The 20,992-nt window shown below is 41.8% G+C and overlaps 1 protein-coding gene and 1 non-coding gene across 3 annotated transcripts in view; both read left to right on the top strand.

Annotated features, from left to right (window-relative positions):
* Positions 1-6,639: 6,639 nt before the first annotated feature.
* Positions 6,640-20,992, top strand: part of LOC147368704 (putative adhesion G protein-coupled receptor E4P) — a 37,065-nt gene continuing 22,712 nt past the window's right edge. For both annotated transcript variants that reach the window (XM_086409757.1, XM_086409756.1), the window contains exons 1-7: positions 6,640-6,697; positions 8,435-8,529; positions 11,946-11,996; positions 13,068-13,184; positions 15,738-15,890; positions 18,268-18,308; positions 19,202-19,337. In XM_086409757.1, coding sequence (XP_086265883.1) covers positions 8,499-8,529; positions 11,946-11,996; positions 13,068-13,184; positions 15,738-15,890; positions 18,268-18,308; positions 19,202-19,337 — 529 coding nt within the window. In that variant the 5' untranslated portion in view covers positions 6,640-6,697; positions 8,435-8,498. The remainder of the gene's footprint in view (positions 6,698-8,434; positions 8,530-11,945; positions 11,997-13,067; positions 13,185-15,737; positions 15,891-18,267; positions 18,309-19,201; positions 19,338-20,992) is intronic.
* On the top strand, positions 9,581-9,645 carry LOC147368705 (U7 small nuclear RNA). Its single transcript, XR_015168681.1, has one exon. It is a non-coding gene; the product is annotated as a U7 small nuclear RNA (small nuclear RNA).

Genomic DNA, 20,992 nt, shown 5'->3' with positions numbered 1-20,992 from the left:
ATCCTCTGTCACTCCCTCCTCCTCCTGCCTTCAATCTTTCCCAACATCAGGGTCTTTTCCAATGAGTTGACTCTTCACATCAGGTGGCCAAAGGATTGGAGCTTCAGCTTCAGCATCAGTCCTTCCAATGAATATTCAGAGTTGATTTCCTTTAGGATTGACTAGTTTGATCTTGCTGTCCCAGGGACTTCAAGAGTCTTTTCCAGCACTGCAATTAGAAAGCATCAATTCTTTGGTACCTAGCCTTCTTTAGGGTCCAACTCTCATATCTGTACATGACTACTGGAAAAACCATAGCTTTGACTATATGACCCTTTGTTGGAGTTTTTCAAGTGGTTTCCACTGACATTTGTCTGTTTCTTTCTCTTCCAAACCCAACTGGAAGAGAGAGCACAAGAAGAGCCTGATTATATGATCCATACAGGACAACTCCAAGTACACAGAGCAACATCTAAAAGGATGGTAGGATGGAGAGCAGATTCTTTCACAGTCATTCAAACTGAACAGTCTCATGTTTATTAAAGCTTGAGAGGTTGGCCATACCCTACTGAACTGTTCCTTAGATGGAACATTTGCTCCCTTGGTTGGTGAAGGAAAGAACTGGAATCCTGTGATGTGTGACAGGCTACTGCTTGACCAAGGAAGGATGAGGTCATCAGCAGATTCTCCTGTCTGATGATCTCTGCTTTTGTTCTTTTTCAATTTGTTCCTTGATTTATGGGACACTGCATTGTCTGCCTGGATCCCTCTCTAGCGGGCTTTGGATTCAAACTCTCCAAGAGAGACACAACTTGGATAGATTGATCAATCAACATCCAATAGAGAGAACTGCTCTAAGATAGACTTCTCTGCTTGGGATACATCATAGGTTATTGACACCCACAGACCAAACCATGGTCCAGTCCTAAAGGATGGGAGGTGAAGTCACATGGTATGATGCCTGGCAACATGTGTGGAAAGAACTCCTTCCAGTCCACTTTGTGAAGTGTACCAGTTAGACTTGGCTGTGCAGCAAACAGTCCCCAAATTTCATTTGCTTAAAATAACAACTGTATTATTCTGTACATGATTTTGTGGGTTGGCAAGTGATTTCTTCTGGTCTAGTCTACCTGGCTGGTCTTGGCTGGTTCTTTCATGCATTTTTGGTCAGTTGGTGGGTCAGCTGTTTGCTGGATAATCAAACAGCCCACTCCTACATCTGGCAGGTTGGCAATCAGGGTGAAGAATTATTGGCTAGACAACCTTGGTTCTCTTCCACATGGCCTCTCATTCTCTAGCAGGTTAACTTGGGCTCATTTACATGGTGATCTTAGGGTTTCAAGTGCATCGGGGGAGGGAAAGCCCCAATACGTGAGCATTTTCCAAATCTCTGTTTGTATCCTGTTAACTTGCTATTCCACTGGCCAAAGTCAGTTACATGGCCAAGTGTAGAGCCAGCATGGGTGGACTACACACAAAGATGGGTCATTCTTGCATCTATTCATGCAAATAATCTCTCACTTGCAGACTGATCTTCGAGCACACGGAATGCTCAGAATTTCATGGACTTCTCTTGGATTCAGGCATTTCACTTTAATATTTAGACACTTTTCACTTCACCTCAGCTGACAAAGATAGATCTAAACCTTCTTTAAGTTGCCATGCAAAATAAACTTTTTTTCATATTTTAATAACTGTAATTTTTAAAAATTTTATTGAAGTATGGTTGATTTACAAGGCTGTATTATTTCAAAAGAAACATTTTTTGAGTATCACATGAAGCAAATATTTTGAATACTACCAGAGGGGTTGACTGCCAGCCTACCTATGCAGCCATATCTAGGTATTGTTTGAATATTTTACTGCATTGACTCTAAATAATTTATAACAAGAAACGGGAAACTGAAAGATACTCATTGCAAGGACATGAAGCTGAATAAAGCAAACGGTATTTAAAATGGAGTTGGGAAAGCCAGAAAGGGGCGCTGTCATGCCTTACCAGTCACTGCCATTTGCAGACCTCAAACAGAAAGAGAGGTACTTTGCATTTTCAACAGGAAGACTACTGCTTTATTAGCCAATGGGAGGGAGGAAGGTTTTCTTCTTACTTGGTGACAGCCCAGCCAATGAGAGATTGTCGCAGGTCAGCCAATGATAAGCCCCTACACTTTCAACTCCCAGATTCCTCCAATGGATCCTTTGTTTACAATAACCCTTCCCAACTGCTTTTCCCCTCTAAAAAGCAGTTTTCTGCTGCTGCTGCTTAGTCGCTTCAGTCGTGTCCAACTCTGTGCGACCCCATAGATGGCAGCCCACCAGGCTCCCCTGTCCCTGGGATTCTCCAGGCAAGAACCCTGGAGTGGGTTGCCATTTCCTTCTCCAATGCATGAAAGTGAAAAGTGAATGTGAAGTCGCTCAGTCGTGTCCGACTCTTAGCGACCCCATGGACTGTGGCCCACCAGGCTCTTCCGTCCATGGGATTTTCCAGGCAAGAGTGCTGGAGTGGGGTGCCATTGTCTTCTCCGAAAAAGCAGTTTTAGTTCCCCTCTAAAAAGCAGTTTTAGTTCCCCTCTAAAAAGCAGTTCCTCTCCTTTGTTTCTCTGGACTTACATATAGTTTTTGCGATAGCATGCTTGTCCTGTATTGCAATTCTCTGCTACTTTCAAAGAAACTCATTTTTCTGGTAAAATAACTAGCTGTTTTATTTTTGTCTTTATTTAAAAAAAATTTTTATTGAAGCATTTACAATGTGACATTAATTGGGCTGTTTTATTTTCAAGGTCAACAGGGATATGTTTCACAACTATAATACAACCAGGGCAAGACATCAATCACTAAATGTATATTTGAACTTGTCAAACTAGGAGATATTTGCAATATTTGTGGTGGATCATACCAAGACTCTTTAAATATGAATGAGAAGACAATTTCAGGACACCGTATTAATGGGACCAGTCATGAATTTTACTAGTCAAGTGGTTGAATTTAATTACATTGGGTGATGGGGCTTCCCCAGTGGCTCAACAGTAGAAGAATCCACCCGTGATGCAGGACATGCAGCAGGAGCCATAGGTTTGATTCCTGGGTCAGGAAGATGCCCCAGAGGAGAAAATGGCAACTTGCTCCAGTATTCATGCCTGGAGAATCCTATGGACAGAGGAGCCTGGTGGGTTACAGTCCATGGTGTCACAAAAAAGTTGGACACAACCTAGTGAGTAAACAGCAACAATAACACACTAGGTGACCCTATCTCTAAGACCAGAGTTACGGGTACTCACTTTGCAGAAGTGGTAAGCTGAGAAATGAAAGGATAACAGGGAACTGGGTAACATAAAGTTTATCACACTCTTCCACACTCTGGACTTCAACCCTCTCATTAAAGAAGCCTTCTCGAAGTTGCATCCATTTTCTTGGCATAGATGGAGATTGGGACCACTCGCCATTACCTGGTTTTCCGCCTTGGCCACCATCATTGTTTCCAAATTCATTTTCTGAAGTATGGTCCATCCTGGTGATGTACTATTTAAATTACTTGGATGAAAAGAGAACTAATGGACCCTTATGCAATGAGAAGTAATGGACCCATCATGCAAGTGCTCCTACTGAAAAGTTGTTATGGAGCCATGAAAAACGCTGGGATTCTTGGCCTCCGGAGGAAAGAAATTCAGTCCAGGGCCAGTGACGAGGCTTGATCACTTGGAGCTTTTGTGTAATAAAGTTTTATTAAAGTATAAAAGAGATAGAGAAAGCTTCTGACATAGACATCAGAATGGGGCAGAATGAGTGCCCCACTGCTAGTCTCTAGCAGGGAACTATATACCTACTGCTGCTGCTGCTGCTAAGTCTCTTCAGTCGTGTCCGACTCTGTGCGACCCCAGAGATGGCAGCCCGCCAGGCTCCCCCGTCCCTGGGATTCTCCAGGCAAGAACACTGGAGTGGGTTGCCATTTCCTCCTCCAATGCATGAAAATGAAAAGTGAAAGTGAAGTCGCTCAGTCGTGTCCGACTCTTAGCGATCCCATGGACTGCAGCCTACCAGACTCCTCCGTCCATGGGATTTTCCAGGCAAGGGTACTGGAGTGGGGTGCCATTGCCTTCTCCCTAGCAGGCTGCTAATTAGAGAAAGGAAATGTCTCATAACTCAGAGAGTGGCACCAGGCCCCTCACACACAACATGCATTTTGAGATAACATTGGCACAAGGTGAGTCATCTTGGGTGATAAAACGATTGACATGAGTCTTGAAGAAACGCAGATTTCCAAGCAAATACATAGTCTCATTAATACAGCTTAAGAGAACATTTACATGAGTAAAACATACTGGTTTGTTGAGTGAAACATACTGATTTGTCAAGTCGGTTCTGAGTCTTAGACAGAACCAACTTGAAGAAAGAGAGTCTAAGGTAGATACGTAGTTCATTAACATAGCTTAAGGAAAACATTTCCATAAGTAAAATGCATAGGCTAGCTCAAGGTTTGAGAAAAGTTAAGTTTAGGTGTAATCAGGTGTTGTTATGGCAACGCAGAATTTTAAAAGAAACCTCCTTTCAATTTTGTATAGAAAAGGGAAAAAAATCTGATGCTTGTCCTCCTGCTGCTGAGCTCAATTCAGTTCAGTCACTCAGTCGTGTCCGACTCTTTGAGACCCAATAGCCTGCAGCATGCCAGGCCCCCTGTCCATCACCAACTCCTGGAGCTTGCTCAAACTCATGTCCATCAAGTCGGTGATGCCATCCAACTAGCTCACCCTCTGTTGTCCCCTTCTCCTCTGCCTTCAATCTTTCCCAGCATCAGGGTCTTTTCCAAGGAGTCAGTTCTTCACATCAGCTGGCCAAAGTATTGGAGTTTCAGCTTTAGCATCAGTCCTTCCAGTGAATATTCAGGACTGATTACCTTTAGGATGGACTGGTTTGATCTCCTTGCAGTCCAAGGAACTCTCAAGAGTTTTGTCCAACACCACAGTTTAAAAACATCCATTCTTCAGCGCTCAGCTTTCTTTATAGTCCAACTCTCACATCCATACATGACTACTGGAAAAGCCATAGCTTTGACTGGATGGACCTTTGTCAGCAAAGTAATGTCTCTACTTTTTAATATGCTATCTAGGTCTGTCATAGATTTTCTTCCAAGGAGCAAGTGTCTTTTAGTTTCATGGCTGTAGTCACCATCTGCAGTGATTTTGGAGATCAAGAAAATAAAGTCTGTCACTGTTTCCATTGTTTCCCCATCTATATTCCATGAAATGATGGGACCAGATGCCATGATCTTCATTTTTTGAATGTTAATTTTTAAACCAGCTTTTTCACTCTCCTTTTTTACTTTGATCAAGAGGCTCTCTAGTTCTTCTTCACTTTCTGCCATCAGGATAGTGTCATCTGTGTATCTGAGATTATTGATATTTCTCCTGCAATCTTGATTCCAGCTTGTGCTTCATCCAGCCTATCATTTTGCTTGATGTACTCTGCATATAAATTAAATAAGCAGGGTGACAATATACAGCCTTGATGTACTCCTTTCCCAATTTGGAACCAGTTTGTTGTTCCATGTCCAGTATTTCTCAAGAGGCAGGTTAGGTGGTCTGGTATTCCCATCTCTTGAAGAATTTTGTGATCACAGTTTGTTATGATCTACACAGTCAAGGCGTAATCAATAAAGCAGAAGTAGATGTTTTTCTGGTATTCTCTTGCTTTTTTGATGATCCAACGATGTTGGTAATTTGATCTCTGGTTCCTCAACCTTTTCTAAATCCAGCTTGAACATCTGGAAATTCACAGTTTATGTAGTGTTGGAGCCTGGCTTGGAGAATTTTGAGCATTACTTTACTAGCGTGTGAGATGAGTGCAATTGTGTGGTAGCTGAACATTCTTTGGCATTGCCTTTCTTTGGGATTGAAATGAAAACTGACCTTTTCCAGTCCTGTGGCCACTGCTGAGTTTTCCAGATTTGCTAGCATATTGAGTACAGCACTTTCACAGCATCATCTTTCAGGATTTGAAATAGCTCACCTGGAATTCCATCACCTCCACTAGCTTTGTCCATAGTGATGCTTCCTAAGGCCCACTTGACTTTGCATTCTAGTATGTCTGGCTCTAGGTGAGTGATCACACCATTGTGGTTATCTGGGTCATGAAGATCTTTTTTGTATCTTTCTTTTGTGTATTATTGCCACCTCCTCTTAGTATTTTCTGCTTCTGTTAGGTCCATACCATTTCTGTCCTTTATTGTGCCCATCTTTGCATGAAATGTTCCCTTGCTATCTCTAATTTTCTTGAAGAGATCTCTAGTCTTTCCCATTATATTATTTTCCTCTATTTCTTTGCACTGATCCCTGAGGGAGGTTTTCTTATCTCTCCTTGCTATTCTTTGGAACTCTTCATTCAAATGGGTATATCTTTCCTTTCTCCTTTGCCTTTAGCTTCTCTTCTTTTCTCAGCTATTTGTAAGGGCTCCTCAGACAACCATTTTTGCCTTTTTGCATTTCTGCTACTTAAGAGAAATAAAAAATGTCTGACTCTTGCAGCCTATTTCCTCCATTTGGGGGGCCTTACCCTTCTTGAACGTTACCATCTCGCTACCAATGCCTGCAGTCATCTCACCCAGCCACAAGACTCCTTGAGAAACTAAAGTTCAAGATAAGAAGAGATGAACTTCCTGTTTTGGTTGTTGTTAGCATGAAGAAGCTGCCAGACTGGGTGACCAGTGAGAATTTTCATCTTGTGGGTAAGGAGGAACTGGTTTTGCGTTTTTTCCACTGAAAATACAAAATGCTTTGTTTGTGATCTTGAGTCTTAAAAAAATATACTGGCTCTGGAAAGATTTTAAAGGATAGCTCGTTATATGTCCTGTTGCTTTATTTTTTAATTTAAATTTATTTTAAAATTTATTTTTAATTGGAGAATAATTGCTTTACAACATTGTATTGGTTTCTGCCATGCTTTATCTCTTGAAAGATGCTCTAGAAACATTATTTCATATTTATTTTCCCATTTCAGTTTAGTATGTATAGGACATACTAAAATGTTTTTCAAATACTCAAAAGAAATCATGAATTGTGTGTTGAGGGGCTTAAGGAGAACTAAAATAAAAGTTTCAATGAACAGAGTCTGAAGCAAATACTCTTTTCTCTCTATCTCTGTGAAATAAAATGTATTTTTTATAATGGGTCTTGTTTAAAAACAAGCAAACAAAATACTCTGTAAATCAATGTTGCTAGATATGTGAAATAAATCAGACCCAAAGAACAAATACAATATGATCTCACTTAGATGTAGAAACTACGGTAGTCAAATGCATAGAAGCATAGACTGATGTTTTCCAGGGATTGGGGAGGGAGGAAGATGGGAGTGGAAGTTCATAGGGTATAAAGTTTTAGTTACACAAGATGAAAAACTCCAGTAATGTATATACAGCTTAGTGTCTATAGCTAATGATACTGTGTTGTATACTTAAAATTTTCTAAGAAGGTAGATCTTATGTTAAGTTTTATTCACATACACACACACACTCAAATCATAAAGAGGGCAGGAGGATATTTTCAGATATGCTGGATATGTTTATGTCCTTAATGGTAGTGACAGTTTCATATGTATATATTTATTCTAAACTTATCAAGTTATATACATAAAATATGTACTTTTGCATGCTTTTTACATGATGACCATCCCTCAGTAAAGTGGTTAAAAAAAAAAAGAAATCAACATCACTAGAGGTCTCAGCTCTTCTGAAAAATATTATCACCCTTTTCACACAAGATATTCACTTCAGTTAAACTGGTTTCAAAAGAGTCTTTAAAGATAAAGAATAACGACTAACTAGACGGGGTTTCTCTACGTTGAGAGTTTCTATAGTTTATCTTACAGTAGGCTTTTGGAAGGGAAGAGAAATATAAATAAAAAAGGAAATGAATGTTGAGAGAAGGGAAAGGATCAGGAAATAACAAAGGTAAAGTCCATGGTCTCCAGATCTCCAGAGTTCTAATTATTCCCTCCAGATCCCAAGTGGCCTCATTTATTTATATTCCAAGTTTAGACCTAGGAGACAAGGGGGTTTGGGCTTCCCAAGTGGCATTAGTGGTAAAGAACCTCCCTGCTAGTGCAAGAGACTTAAGAAATGCAGGTTTGACCCCTGGGTTGGGAAGACCTCCTGAAGGAAGGCATGGCAACCCGCTCCAGTGTTCTTGCCTGGATAATCCCATGGACAGAGGAGCCTGGAGGGCTACAGTCCATAGGGTGGCAAAGAGTCGAACAGTACTGAGCGACGACTACTGCTACTACTAACCTTGCTCCTAGGAGCCATTATGCTATAATCATCCTTGCAGAACCTTGCTTATTTCCCGGAATTGGAGTTGTTGAGTCAAAAGACAGGTAGAAATGAAAGGGTTTTGATAAACATCAACCACCTGCCTTCTAAATTTTGTGACCATCCAAAATAAATCCTCATGGGGCTTATTTATCCCAGGAACCCTTGTCACATCCTGCTTGGGAGTGCTTCTAAAGTTGTCATTCCTGGAACCTCGACTGCTATGGGAAGCAGGTGCCTGTTGCTACTCTCTGGTGAGTAGAACAAAGAATTCTCCCCACCCTCCAGTACCCTGGATACCCCAGCTTTGGTTGCTTTCTAGAATTTGGCACTTTCTCCAGAAATTCCTGTGTGTGTGTGCCCTATTCCAAACTCTGATACCGAGTCTCTTAGCTGCTCTCCTCCAAAGCAGAACTGAGACAAAAACTTGGATTTAATTAATTTAGGCTTCCCAGATGGTGCTAGTGGTAAAGAACGTGCCTGCCAATGCAGGAGACATAAGAGATCTGGGTTCGATCCCTCGGTGGGGAAGATCCCCTGGAGAAGGGCATGGCAACCACTCCAGTATTTTTGCCTGAAGAACCTCATGGACAGAGGATCCTGGTGGGCTACGGTCCATAGGGTCCCAAAGAGCCCGACACAACTGAAGCAACTGAGCACAAACAGTTTGGGAAGGAATCCCAGGAAGGCTTTAGGATTCTTTGGGAAGGGAAGCCAAAGAGGGAAGAGAGAAGAGTGGTGGTGAGGGGTCAGCACTGTGGGTAACTGGCACTCCAGTCCTGCTGGGTATCCTTTCTAAGGCACAGTATGTAATGTGCCTTAGAAGGGCAAAGAATCTGGACCAGTTCTCCTCCCGTGCTTCTTGATGCCCTTCACGGGTTGCAGAAAAACATCCTTTTACAGAAAGATACGGTAAGTTATCTGCTTACTGTGCAACCCTTCCTGGGTAGGCTTAGGGGACATGGCAAGCATCTAACATGCTGACTGACCACTATGCGGGTCCAAACTTGGAGGATCATTGCTTAGTATATTATTGTAACTGGAACCTACCCACCCGTCTGCTCTGAGCTTTAGGGACTTCAAGATAATAAAAAATACCACTGGGGGAATCAAACACAGTTTAAGGCTAGGCAGTTTGTAAGCAGTTCTTAGAAGCAAGCACGTGATGGCCATTACTTTATGACAGAAATGAACATATTTTTTCTTTTTGTAAAGATCCAGGTAATCATTATTCTCAGCTTTGGGGGCCATTTTGATCCCTGTCTTAATGCCTCAACTCTGCTTGTTGCTTTATAAAAGCAGCCAGAGTGGGACAGATCTTTTGGAATTTGTCTAGTGGGGTTTTCACAAAACTGCACTGGAAAACCTCATCCCCACCCACAAAAAAAGTAAATAAATAAATAAAAGCAGCCACCAACCTTTTGTGAACTGATGGGCACTGCTGTGTTCCAATAAATCTTGATTTATAGACATAGGAATGTGAATTTCAGGTAATTTTCATATTCCATGCATGCACTATATTCTCCTTGATTAAAAAAAAAAAAAAACATTTAAAAACCACTAAAAACTTGGCAACCCACTCTAGTACTCTTGCCTGGAAAATCCCATGGATGGAGGAGCCTGGTGGGCTGCAGTCCATAGGGTCACTAGGAGTCGGACACGACTGAGCGACTTCACTTTCACTTTTCACTTTCATGCATTGGAGAAGGAAATGGCAACCCACTCCAGTGTTCTTGCCTGGAGAATCCCAGGGACGGGGGGACCCTGGTGGGCTGCTGTCTATGGAGTTGCACAGAGTTGGACATGACTGAAGCGATTTAGCAGCAGCAGCAAAAACAATTCTTAGCTCATGGGCTGCACAAAACCAGGCGGGGGTCTGCATTTGGCCTAAGGCCATAGTTGGCTGACCTCTGCCCTATGGTCATACTTCTTCTTTATGTGTCAAAAAAGTATTCACAAGGAAAATGCAGAGGCTTGAGGGTTTTTTTAGCTGTGCTGGATCTTCGTTACTGCTTGCAGACTACTTTCTAGTTATGGCGCTCAGGCTTCTCATTGCGGGGGCTTGTCTTGTTGTAGAGTACTGGCTCTAGGGTGCACGGGCTTCAGCAGTTGTGACGCACTGGCTTAGTTGCCCCATGGCATGTGGGATCTTCCCAGACCAGAGATCTACCCTATATCCCGCACATTGGCAGGTAGATTCTTGACCACTGAGCCACCTGGGATGCCCAACGAAGTGTCTATAAAAGCCCCAAAATGATGGGATTCCGAGAGCTTCTGGGTTGGTGAACACATGGAGATTTGAGGAAAGTGGTGCCAAGAGGGCGTGGAACCCCCACTCCCTTCCTCATACCTTGCCCAGTGTATGTCTTCCATTTGGCTCTTTCTGAGATATATTCTATGCGTGCATGCCAAGTCATTTCAGTCGTGTCCGATTGTGACCCCATGGACATAACCCACTAGACTCTTCTGTCCATGGGATTCTCCAGGCAAGAATACTGGAGTGGGTTTCCTTGCCCTTTCAAGAATCTTTCCAACCCAGGGGAACCCGCGTCTCTTATGTCTCCTGCATTGGCAGGCGGGTTCTTTACCACTAGTGCCACCTGGGACGCCCAATATCCTTCTACAATAAACTGGTAATCCAGTAAGTAAATGGTTTCTCTGAGTTCTGTGAGCTGCTCTAGCAAATTAATTGAACCCAAAGAGGGAGTCATTGGAACATCCAATCCATAGCCAGTTGGTCAGAAGCCCAGGGGACAACTTGGAATTGTGATGGGCATCTGAAGTCTTTGGGACTGAGCCCTTAACCTGGGATAGCTGATACTCTTTCTGGGGAGTTAGTGCCAGAACTGAGTTGAGAGGGACACATTCGGAGGTTGGGATTGACATGTACACACTACTCTATATAAAATAGGAATTCCCTATTCCAGTGGTTAGGGCTCTGCACTTCCACTGCAGGGATCACAGGTCTGATCTTTGGTTGGAGAACTTAAGATCCCACGTGCCACGCTGCATTACAAAAATAAAAAATAGATAACTAATAAGGACCTATTTTAGGCTTCCCAGGTAGCATTAAAGGTAAAGAATCCACCTTCCAATGCAGGAGACATAAGAGATGTGGGTTTGATTCCTGGGTGGGGAAGATCCTTGGAGGAGGGCATGGCAACCCACTCCAGTATTCTTGCCTGGAGAATCCTGTGGACAGAGAAGCCATGGTGCAACCATGGTGGATCCATAGGGTTGCAAAGAGTTGGGCACAACTGAAGCAACTTAGCATAGCACAAGGACCTATTTTATAGCACAAGAAACTCTTCTCAATACTCTTGTAATGATCTATATGAGAAAAAAAGTCTAAAAAAGAGTGGGGGGGTGGGGAGAGGAAAAAAGAACTGAGTTTAATTATAGGATACCCAGCTGGTGTCAGAGGATTGCTTATTGTTGTGGGAACTCCCATCGTCCCCCACACACACTGGACTTGGGTGTAGAGTCTCTGATAGCTATAATCAGTACTGTGACATTAGTGTTTATAGCCAATCTAGAAGAATCTGCAGTGAAGCTAGCACAAGTATGACTTGACAAGAGGAGACAAAGCCCCCCAGACTGACGCAGGCTTCAGCCAAGCAGAGCCTCAGGGCATCTCCCATCCGCTTTATCTCTGCCCTTATTCTTCTAGGTCTCAGTGTCCTCCTGGCTCTGTCAGGATTGGAAGCAAAGGAGGCTGGAGGTGAGTGTGTTGCTATTGTTCAGTCATATCCTACTCTTTGCGATCCTATGGACCTCAGCACACCAGGCTTCTTTGTCCTTCACTATCATTGCAAATACGTCATACTTCAATGAGAAAAAAGACACCTTGGTTTGTTTTTGTAGTTGCATACATGAACCTCACTTTTCTACACTATTCGCTTGTTGGTTATCCTCCTCGTGTTTCCTTTTTTCCAGCCTTCAGTTGTTGTTTTTCAGTCACTAAATCATGTCTGACGCTTTGCAACCCCATGGACTGCAGCACACCAGGTTTTCCTGTCCTTCACCATCTCCCGTAAGTTGCTCAAACTCATGTGCATTGAGTCACTGATGCCATACAACCATCTCATCCTCTCTCAACACCTTCTCCTCCTGCCCTCAATCTTTCCCAGCATCAGGATCTTTTCTAATGACTCAACTCTTCACATCAGGTGGCCAATGGATTGGAGCTTCCGCTTCAGCATCAGTTCTTCCAGTTAATATTCAGGGTGGATTTCCTTTAGGATTGACTGGTTTGATCTCCTTGCTGTCCCAGGGACTCTCAAGAGTCTTCTCTGGCACCACCAGCCCCCAATACATGTAGCCAAAGAGAGCTTTATTGTTGCAGGGTTTTTTTTTTGTTGTTGTTAATTATTCTGGTTAGCTGATTCATATCTGGAATGAGAAGCTGGTTTATTTTTAATCCACTGACTCAGTCAGTCCATCACTGTTTGAGGAAACTAGTCCTTGGGGAAGAGGACCTTGAAAACCAGCATGTGCTGTGCAAAAAGGATGCTAGTGGCCAGAGAGAGCCCTCAGTAAGGAAACATAGGTGCTGAAATCTGGAAGTTCTACTGACGAGCAAAATTGGTATTAGTGGCAGAGGTGGGGAGTGGGTGGGGCATGGTGAGCGTCTATGTTCAGCAGTAGGATGGCTTCCAAAAGGATGCCAATAAGCTATTCCCAAGAGGAGGTTCTTGCGACTGCGGCATCTGGTACATCATAGGTGCTCAATGAATATTTCTTAAATGAAATGAATGAACAAGCGAATGAATGGATTCTATGTTCCTTGCAGTTTCCTGTCCTCCGTGCCCAGAAAATGCTAACTGCCTCAATGGCACCTGCGTTTGCAAAGATGGATTTGAGTCTGTGTCTCTGAGGTGGTACTCGAGGTCCGCTCAGAAATGTGAAGGTAAAGAAGAAGTCCGCATTCATCTTGGCATTTGAAAGGGACCAGGGGCAACCTTCCTAGTCTCAAATACTGTGTCACCTAGTGCTGCTGGTACTGCAATGGTACAATGATATTACAAAGTGGAAAATATCAGGACTGCCTCAATGTCCCCATAGAAGCCCCCAGCCCTTGCCTTCTTTTCACATGCATCCCAATGCTGGCTTAGTGAGCCCTGATATTGGCTTGGTTTTTCTTCAGAGAAAAGTGGAGTTCTCAGGACCCTGGACTCTTAAAGTCTCAAGCACTGGTGATTGGTTTTTTTTTTTTTTTTGGAGGGGTGTGTTCTGAGGATTCCACAAGGGCAGGGAGAATTTCTTTTGTTTATCACTCAATACATAGGAAAAAGAACAATATCACATGGCAGATGCCCAAGAAATAAGTGTTCCCTAAAGGAACAAATGAATAAACTCTCTCATCACTCAGCATCTTTCGTGGTGTGGTCCCAACTTAGCTTTTCAGTTTCACTTTTCACTATTCTCATCAGCTCTGGCCAAATCTCTTTTTCATTTCTACAAATTCTAAAGATCAATCTAAATGCCAAGGGCAATACCACTCCTGAATCCTGATTGCTAGAACTGGTTAACTGTTTGATGGCTTTGTTGTGTCAATTCATTAGGTGAAACAGAAAATAGTAGACTATTTAAGATGTATTTATTCCTTTTTAACTTCATTTTACTGTGGCAAATGTATAAATTACAATTTACCATGTGGCTCAGTTGTGTCCAACTCTTTGAGACCCCATGGACCGTAGCCCACCAGGCTCTTCTGTTCATGGGATTTCCCAGGCAAGAGTATTAGAGTGTGTTGCCATTTCTTCCTCCAGGGGATCTTCCTGATCCAGTGATCAAACCCAGGTCTCCTGTCTCCTGCATAGGCAGGCAGATTCTTTACCACTGAGCCACTTGGGAAGCCAGATGTATCTTTCAGTGGTTTTTAATACATTCACATTGTCCTGCAACCTTCTCTACCATCCAACCACAGAACTTTTTCATCTTCTCAAATGGAAACTTTGTACCCATTAAATGCTAAATTCCCATTCCTACTCCTCCCCCAGCCCTTGGCAGCCACCATCCTACTTTCTATCTCTGTTAATTTGACTCCTTTCAGTTCAGTTCAGTTCAGTTCAGTGGCTCAGTCGCATCCGACTCTTTGCAACCCCATGAATCGCAGCATGCCAGGCCTCCCTGTCCATCACCATCTCCCGGAGTTCACTCAAACTCACGTCCATCAAGTCGGTGATCCCATCCAGCCATCTCATCCTCTGTCATCCCCTTCTCCTCCTGCCCCCAATCCCTCCCAGCATCAGAGTCTTTTCCAATGAGTCAACTCTTTGCATGAGGTGGCCAAAGTACTGGAGTTTCAGCTTTAGCATCATTCCTTCCAAAGAACACCCAGGACTGATCTCCTTTAGAATGGACTGGTTGGATCTCCTTGCAGTCCAAGGGACTCTCAAGAGTCTTCTCCAACAGCACAGTTCAAAAGCATCAATTCTTTGGTGCTCAGCTTTCTTGACAGTCCAACTCTCACATCCATACATGACTACTGGAAAAACCATAGCCTTACTAGACCGACCTTTGTTGACTCCTTTAGGGCCCTCCTATAAGTGGAATCATATGATAATGTATTTATTTATTTAAATTGTTTTTTTCAATTATAGTAAAATATGTATAATGCAATTTACCATTTTAATCACTGTTATTCACTGACTACTTTGTTACTGTACTTCACTGTTATTTAGCACATTCATACTGTTGTGCAACCATCGCTGCCTTTTGTCTCCAGAACGTTTTTCATCTTGCAGAACTGAAACTCTTTCCCCGTTAAACACTAACTTCCCTCTTCTCTCCCCCTATCCTCTGGTACCCACCATTCTACATTCTATCTTGGAATCATACAATATTGGATGTATTTTTTTAGATGTTGTATTTTGAAACAGTTTGAGACTTAAAACTGCAAAACAGTGCAATGAATTCTGTAGAGCTTTTACTCAGTTCTCTAAGGTCAGCCAATGATATGACAACCATCATACAGTGAGCAAAATCAGAGGATGAATAATGGGACAATAATATCAACTAGACTAGAGACTTTATACAAGTTTTACCAGTATAAAGTTTTACCCCCTGAAATCCACCCCGCTTTTTTTTTTTCTGTTCTAAGAGCCATTTCAGTGTCTCATATTGCATTTAGTCATCTCAGTCCTGCCTCATCTAATCTGTGACAGATTCTTAATCCTTCTTTGTCTTCTGTGATCTTGATCCTTTTGATAGGACATCAGAGAAGGCCTTCTGAACTTTATTTCACTCCACAGTGCATCCTAGAAATTACTTTGGCTTTATAAAGTAACTTCAGGAAAATTGTCATCTCTGTATTGAATCATCTTAACCAAGGAGAGATGTTCTGGGTACATTTATAAGTGATGTTGGGTAGTAGAGATCTCATGGGCAAGGGAAAACAATATGGTTTTATGAGAATAAAAAGTGATATTTTCTAATGATATTTTCTCTTGATTCACAGATATTGATGAGTGTGCGAGAGGGCTGGCAAAGTGCAAGAAGAAAGCATATTGCAGAAATGGAATTGGAAATTACTACTGCAGCTGTGTCCCACATTATCCTCTCTTCAACTGGGTGGCTGGTATATTTACAATTAATCATGCAGAATGTTATGGTAAGAATCTCCAGATACTCCAGTAATCAAATACTCCACTATGAAAAAGGAGGCAGGAGAAGATCCCTTGAGAGTTTCACCAATTTCAGGCTAGGGTAACAAGGTAGAGATCTGTCCTGGTCCTCACCCTTCAATCCATTGTTGTCCTTGGTAACCATTTCCTGGGAGATTTCACTCAAGCCCATGGCAATAGCCACCATCTCCAAGTAGATGCCTTTGTTGTTGTAGTTCAGTCATGTCCAACTCTTTGCGACTCCATGGACTGAAGCACACCAGACTTCCCTGTCCATCACTATATCCCTGAGTTTGCTCAAACTTAGGTCCATCGAGTCGGTGATGCCATCCAACCATCTCCTCCTCTGTCATCCCCTTCTCCTCCTGCCTTCAATCTTTCCCAGCATAAGGGTCTTTTCCAATGAGTCAGCATTTCACATCAGGTGGTCAGTGTCACTTAAAATATGATGCTAGGTAGACAACAACTGATCGTTATTATCCCAATTAACACCTGTTTCTTTGGGAAGGGTTTCCCACACCCTAAACATGGTCTTTTTCTGTATACTGCCAAGGCGTCTCATCCTATGTATTAATATGCTGGACTCTTATAATCACTCAATTATTTGCTTGGCAACTTTGCCATAGGCTGCAAACTCCACAAGGGAACATATTTTGTCTCTGTTTTTAAAACCCTGGAGTATAGTTGCTTTACAATGGTGTGTTAGTATCTGCTCTACAATGAAGTGACTCAGCTCTGTGTATACACATATCTGCTTCCTCCCATCGCCCTCCATTCCACCCATCCAGGTTATCGTAGAGTGCTGAGCTGAGCTCCCTGTGGTACTGCAGGTTCCCACCGGCTATCAGTTTTACACATGGCAGTGTATTTAGGTCAGTCCCAGTCTCCCAGTACATCTTTCCCTCTACCCCTTCAGTGCTCACATGTCTGTTCTCTATTTCTGCCCTGCAAACAGATTCATCCATAAGTTTTTCTAGATTCCACATAAATGTGTTAATATACAGTATTTGTTTTTCTCTTTCTGACTTACTTTACTCTGTATGACAGGCTCTACGTCTACCCATGTCTCTTCCAATGACCCAGTTTCATTCTTTTTGTTGGTTTGTTTTGTTTCTTCTACTTATTTATTATTATTTAATACTTAAATTTTATATTTCATCTTAAAATGTATTTTATCTTAATTCTTAGTTATTTTTGTTCACTTTAAAGAAATTACTGTTTTCTAGATTCCATTGTTTCTGATGAGAGGTTAGCTATCAGTCTAATTGGTTTTCATTTGAATATAATCTTTTTTTCTCTTTGTCTTTGATTTTTAGCAGTTTATTTTTTTTTAGGTTTTTAAAAAATTTATTTTGTTTTAATTGAAGGATAATTGCTTTACAGAATTGTGTTGTTTTCTGTCAAATCTCAGCATGAATCAGCCATAGGTATACATATATCCCCTCCCTTTTGAACCTCCCTCCCATCTCCCTCCCCACCCTGCTCCTCTAGGTTGATACAGAGCCCCTGTTTGAGTTTCCTGAGCCATACAGTAAATTCCTGTTGGCTATCTATTTTATATATGGTAATGTAAGTTTCCATGTTACTCTTCCTATACATCTTGCCCTCTCCTCCTCATTCCCCATATCTGTTCTCTGTGTCTGTTTCTCCATCGTTGCCCTATAAATAAATTCTTTAGTACCATTTTTCTAGATTTCGTATATATGCATTAGAATACAATAATATCTTTCTCTTTCTGACTCACTTCACTCTGTATAATAGGTTCTAGGTTCATCCACCTCATCAGAACTGACTCAAAGGCATTCCTTTTTACGGCCGAGTAATATTCCACTGTGTATATGTACCACAGCTTTTTTATCCATTCATCTGTCGATGGACATCTAGGTTGCTTCCATGTTCTAGCTATTATAAATACAGCTGCAGTGAACATTGGGGTACTTGTGTCTTTTTGAATTATGGTTTTCTTAGGATCTGTGCTCAAGGGCGGGATTGCTGGGTCATATGGTAGTTCTATTTTTAGCTTTTTAAAGAACCTCCCATACTGTTCTCCATAGTGGCTATATCAATTCACATTCCCATCAACAGTGAAAGATCATGGCAGCTGTCTCTATTCACCTATAAGATTTAGCCTCCCTCTTAGTAAATGCTCCATGAACACTACTGACTGAATTTTTAAATGAGAAACCCCATCCTAATTCCCTTTGAAAATTCTACCTTAGAAGAGATTTGGGAATTCTTAGAATGAAATTAGGATGGTATTTGAGTGCAGAAGGAAACACTCAACTTGAATGTGATTGGAAGAAAGATCTATGTTAGAGTGTGTTATTTCCCATATTTCATTTGACTGTTACTTTTCTTTCTCAGAGGATGCCAGTGATAAGACACAAGCACCAGGGGACATTTGGGTAAGTAAGGTGTAGCCTAGGTTTGAAAAACAATCAGTCTGACCATACATTTCTCCTGCTCAGATACTACCATGGCTCTCTATGACTTTTGTTGTTGTTATTGTTCAGTTGCCAAGTCGTGTCTGACTTTTTGCAGCTCCATGGACTGCAGCATGCCAGGCTCTCCTGTCCTTCACTAACTCCTGGAGTTTTCTCAAATTCATGTTTGTTGAGTCAGTGATGTTATCTAACCATCTCATCCTCTGTTGCCCCTTCTCCTTTTGCCTTCAATCTTTCCCAGATCAGGGTCTTTTCCAATGAGTTGGCTCTTTGCATCAGGTGGTCTTCCGATGAATATTCAGGGTTGAGTTCCTTTGAGATTGGCTGGTTTGATCTCCTTGCTGTCCAAAGGACTCTCAAGCATCTTCTCCAGTATGGAGAAGTTGGAAAGTATCTCACAGTTGGAAAGTTTCTCACAGTTGGAAAGTATCAACTCTTTGGTGCTATGCCTTCTTTATGGTCCAGCTTTCACATCTGTGCATGACTACTGGAAAGCCCATACATAGTCTTGACTATATGGACATTTGTCAGCAAAGTGATATCTTTGCTTTTTAACCTACTGCCTAGGTTTGTCATAGCTTTCCTTCCAAGATGCAATCATCTTCTAATTTCATGGCTGCAGTGACCATAAGCAGTGATTTTAGAACACAAGAAGAGGAAATCTGTCACTTGCCTTTCTGTTTGCCACAAAGTGATGGGACCGGAGGACATGATCTTAGTTTTTTTAATGTTGAGTTTTAAGCCAGCTTTTTCACTCTCATCAAGAGGCTGGCTCACTCAACCACACTTACGTATATTCCTGCTTTTCAAAGTTTCAATAACCATCTACCTAATTAGTTTTATTTCTTTGAAAGGAAATGCTGAGGAACAATGGAAGCAAAAACTACGTTGCAAAACAGGCGACCCAACTACTTCAACATGTAGAATTGACCATATGGAACGAGAGTTTTGTTTCTCCAGGAAAGTATGAAAATTCTGCACTTAACATAGGTAAGAAACACTAAGCATTAGTTTTAAGGCCAGAAAATTTTATGAAAGTCATCTTTCATCAGACATTGTGTTAATATATTCACATATCATGAACAGAGTTCACTTAAGTGATTTTTCCCAAATGCAGAAGACTGCTCCCAGGTGACTATTCCCTTGGAAAATTTTTATTTTTTATTGTTAAATTTTTAAAAATTGAATTATAGTTGATTTATGTTATTGTGTTAGTTTCAGGTATATAGCATAGGAGGGCTTCCCAGGTGGCACTAGTGGTAAAGAATCCACCTGCCAATGCAGGCTTTTTGCGTAGAAAATCCCATGGACGGAGGAGCCTGGTAGGCTGCAGTCCATGGGGTCGCGAAAAGTCGGACACGACTGAACGACTTCACTTTCACTTTTCACTTTCATGCATTGGAGAAGGAAATGGCAACCCACTCCAGTGTTCTTGCCTGGAGAATCCCAGGGACGGGGGAGCCTGGTGGGCTGCTGTCTATGGGGTTGCACAGAGCCGGACACAACTGAAGTGACTTAGCAGCAGCAGCAGCAGTAGCCAATGCAGGAGACATAACAGATGTGGGTTCAATTCCTGAGTTAGGAAGATTCCCTCGAGGAGGGCATGGTGACCCACTCCAGTATTCCTGCCTGGGGAATCCCATGAACAGAGGAGCCTAACTTCAGTCCATGGGGTTGCAAAGTCAGACATGACTGAATTGACTTAGCATGCACACATGCATGTATAGCATAGTGATTCAGTACTTTTGCAGATTACATTCCATTGTAGATTATTATGAGATATTGGGTATAACTTCATGTGCTATTCAGTAAATCTCTGTTGCTTATCTATTTTATATACTGTAGTCTGTACCTGTTAATCCCATAGTCCTAATTTATCCCTCCCCACTGCCTCTCCCCTTTGGAAACCATAAATTTGTTTTCTATGTCTGTGAATCTGTTTCTATTCTGTACATACACTCATTTGTATTATTTTTTAGATTCCACATGTAAGTGTTATCTGTAGTATTCGTCTTTCTATGACATTTTATTAAGTATTATATTCTCTAGATCCATCCGTGTTGCTGCAAATGGCAATATTTCATTCTTTTTAATGGCCAAGTAATATTCCAATATGTACCACATTTTCCTAAGTCAATCATCTGTTGATGGGTACTTAGGTTGCTACCATGTCTTGGCTGTTGTGCACAGTCCTGCTGTGAACACTGGGGCAAGTGTATCTTTTCAAATTAGAGTGTTTGTTTTTTCTGGATCTATGCCCAGGAGTAGAATTCCTGGATCATATGGTAGCTCTGTTTCTAGTTTTTTTTTTTTTTTTTCATGAAAACTCTATTTCTTGGAAAACTTTTAAATGCTTAGCTTCCCTTGTTTAAAAAAATTAGTTCTCCTTTCCCCAGGCGCCCCATTACACATTGTTTAAAGAAAATTTTTCCCTTTAAATATTCTATGGTAAAGGCTGAGCTTGCCTGTTTCAGCCAGCTCTGGGAAGCATGACAGTCTTCTCTCTTCCCCTGAGTTGTGTGACCCACATGTGTTGCCTATACTTTCGACATTTCATCTCCACCAGTCAGAAATGTTAGGGGAGGACCACATGGTCTACCTTGCATGTAGTAAGTAAAATGACTAGTAATGGATCTGTCAAAGAA

This window comes from Bos grunniens, chromosome 7 (assembly GCF_055505025.1).
Source record: "Bos grunniens cultivar Pamir isolate PY7600 chromosome 7, Bosgru_T2T1.0, whole genome shotgun sequence".
NCBI lineage: Eukaryota > Metazoa > Chordata > Mammalia > Artiodactyla > Bovidae > Bos > Bos grunniens.
The sequence above is the reverse complement of the archived record's forward strand: the minus strand, read 5'-3'. Positions and strand labels throughout refer to the sequence as shown.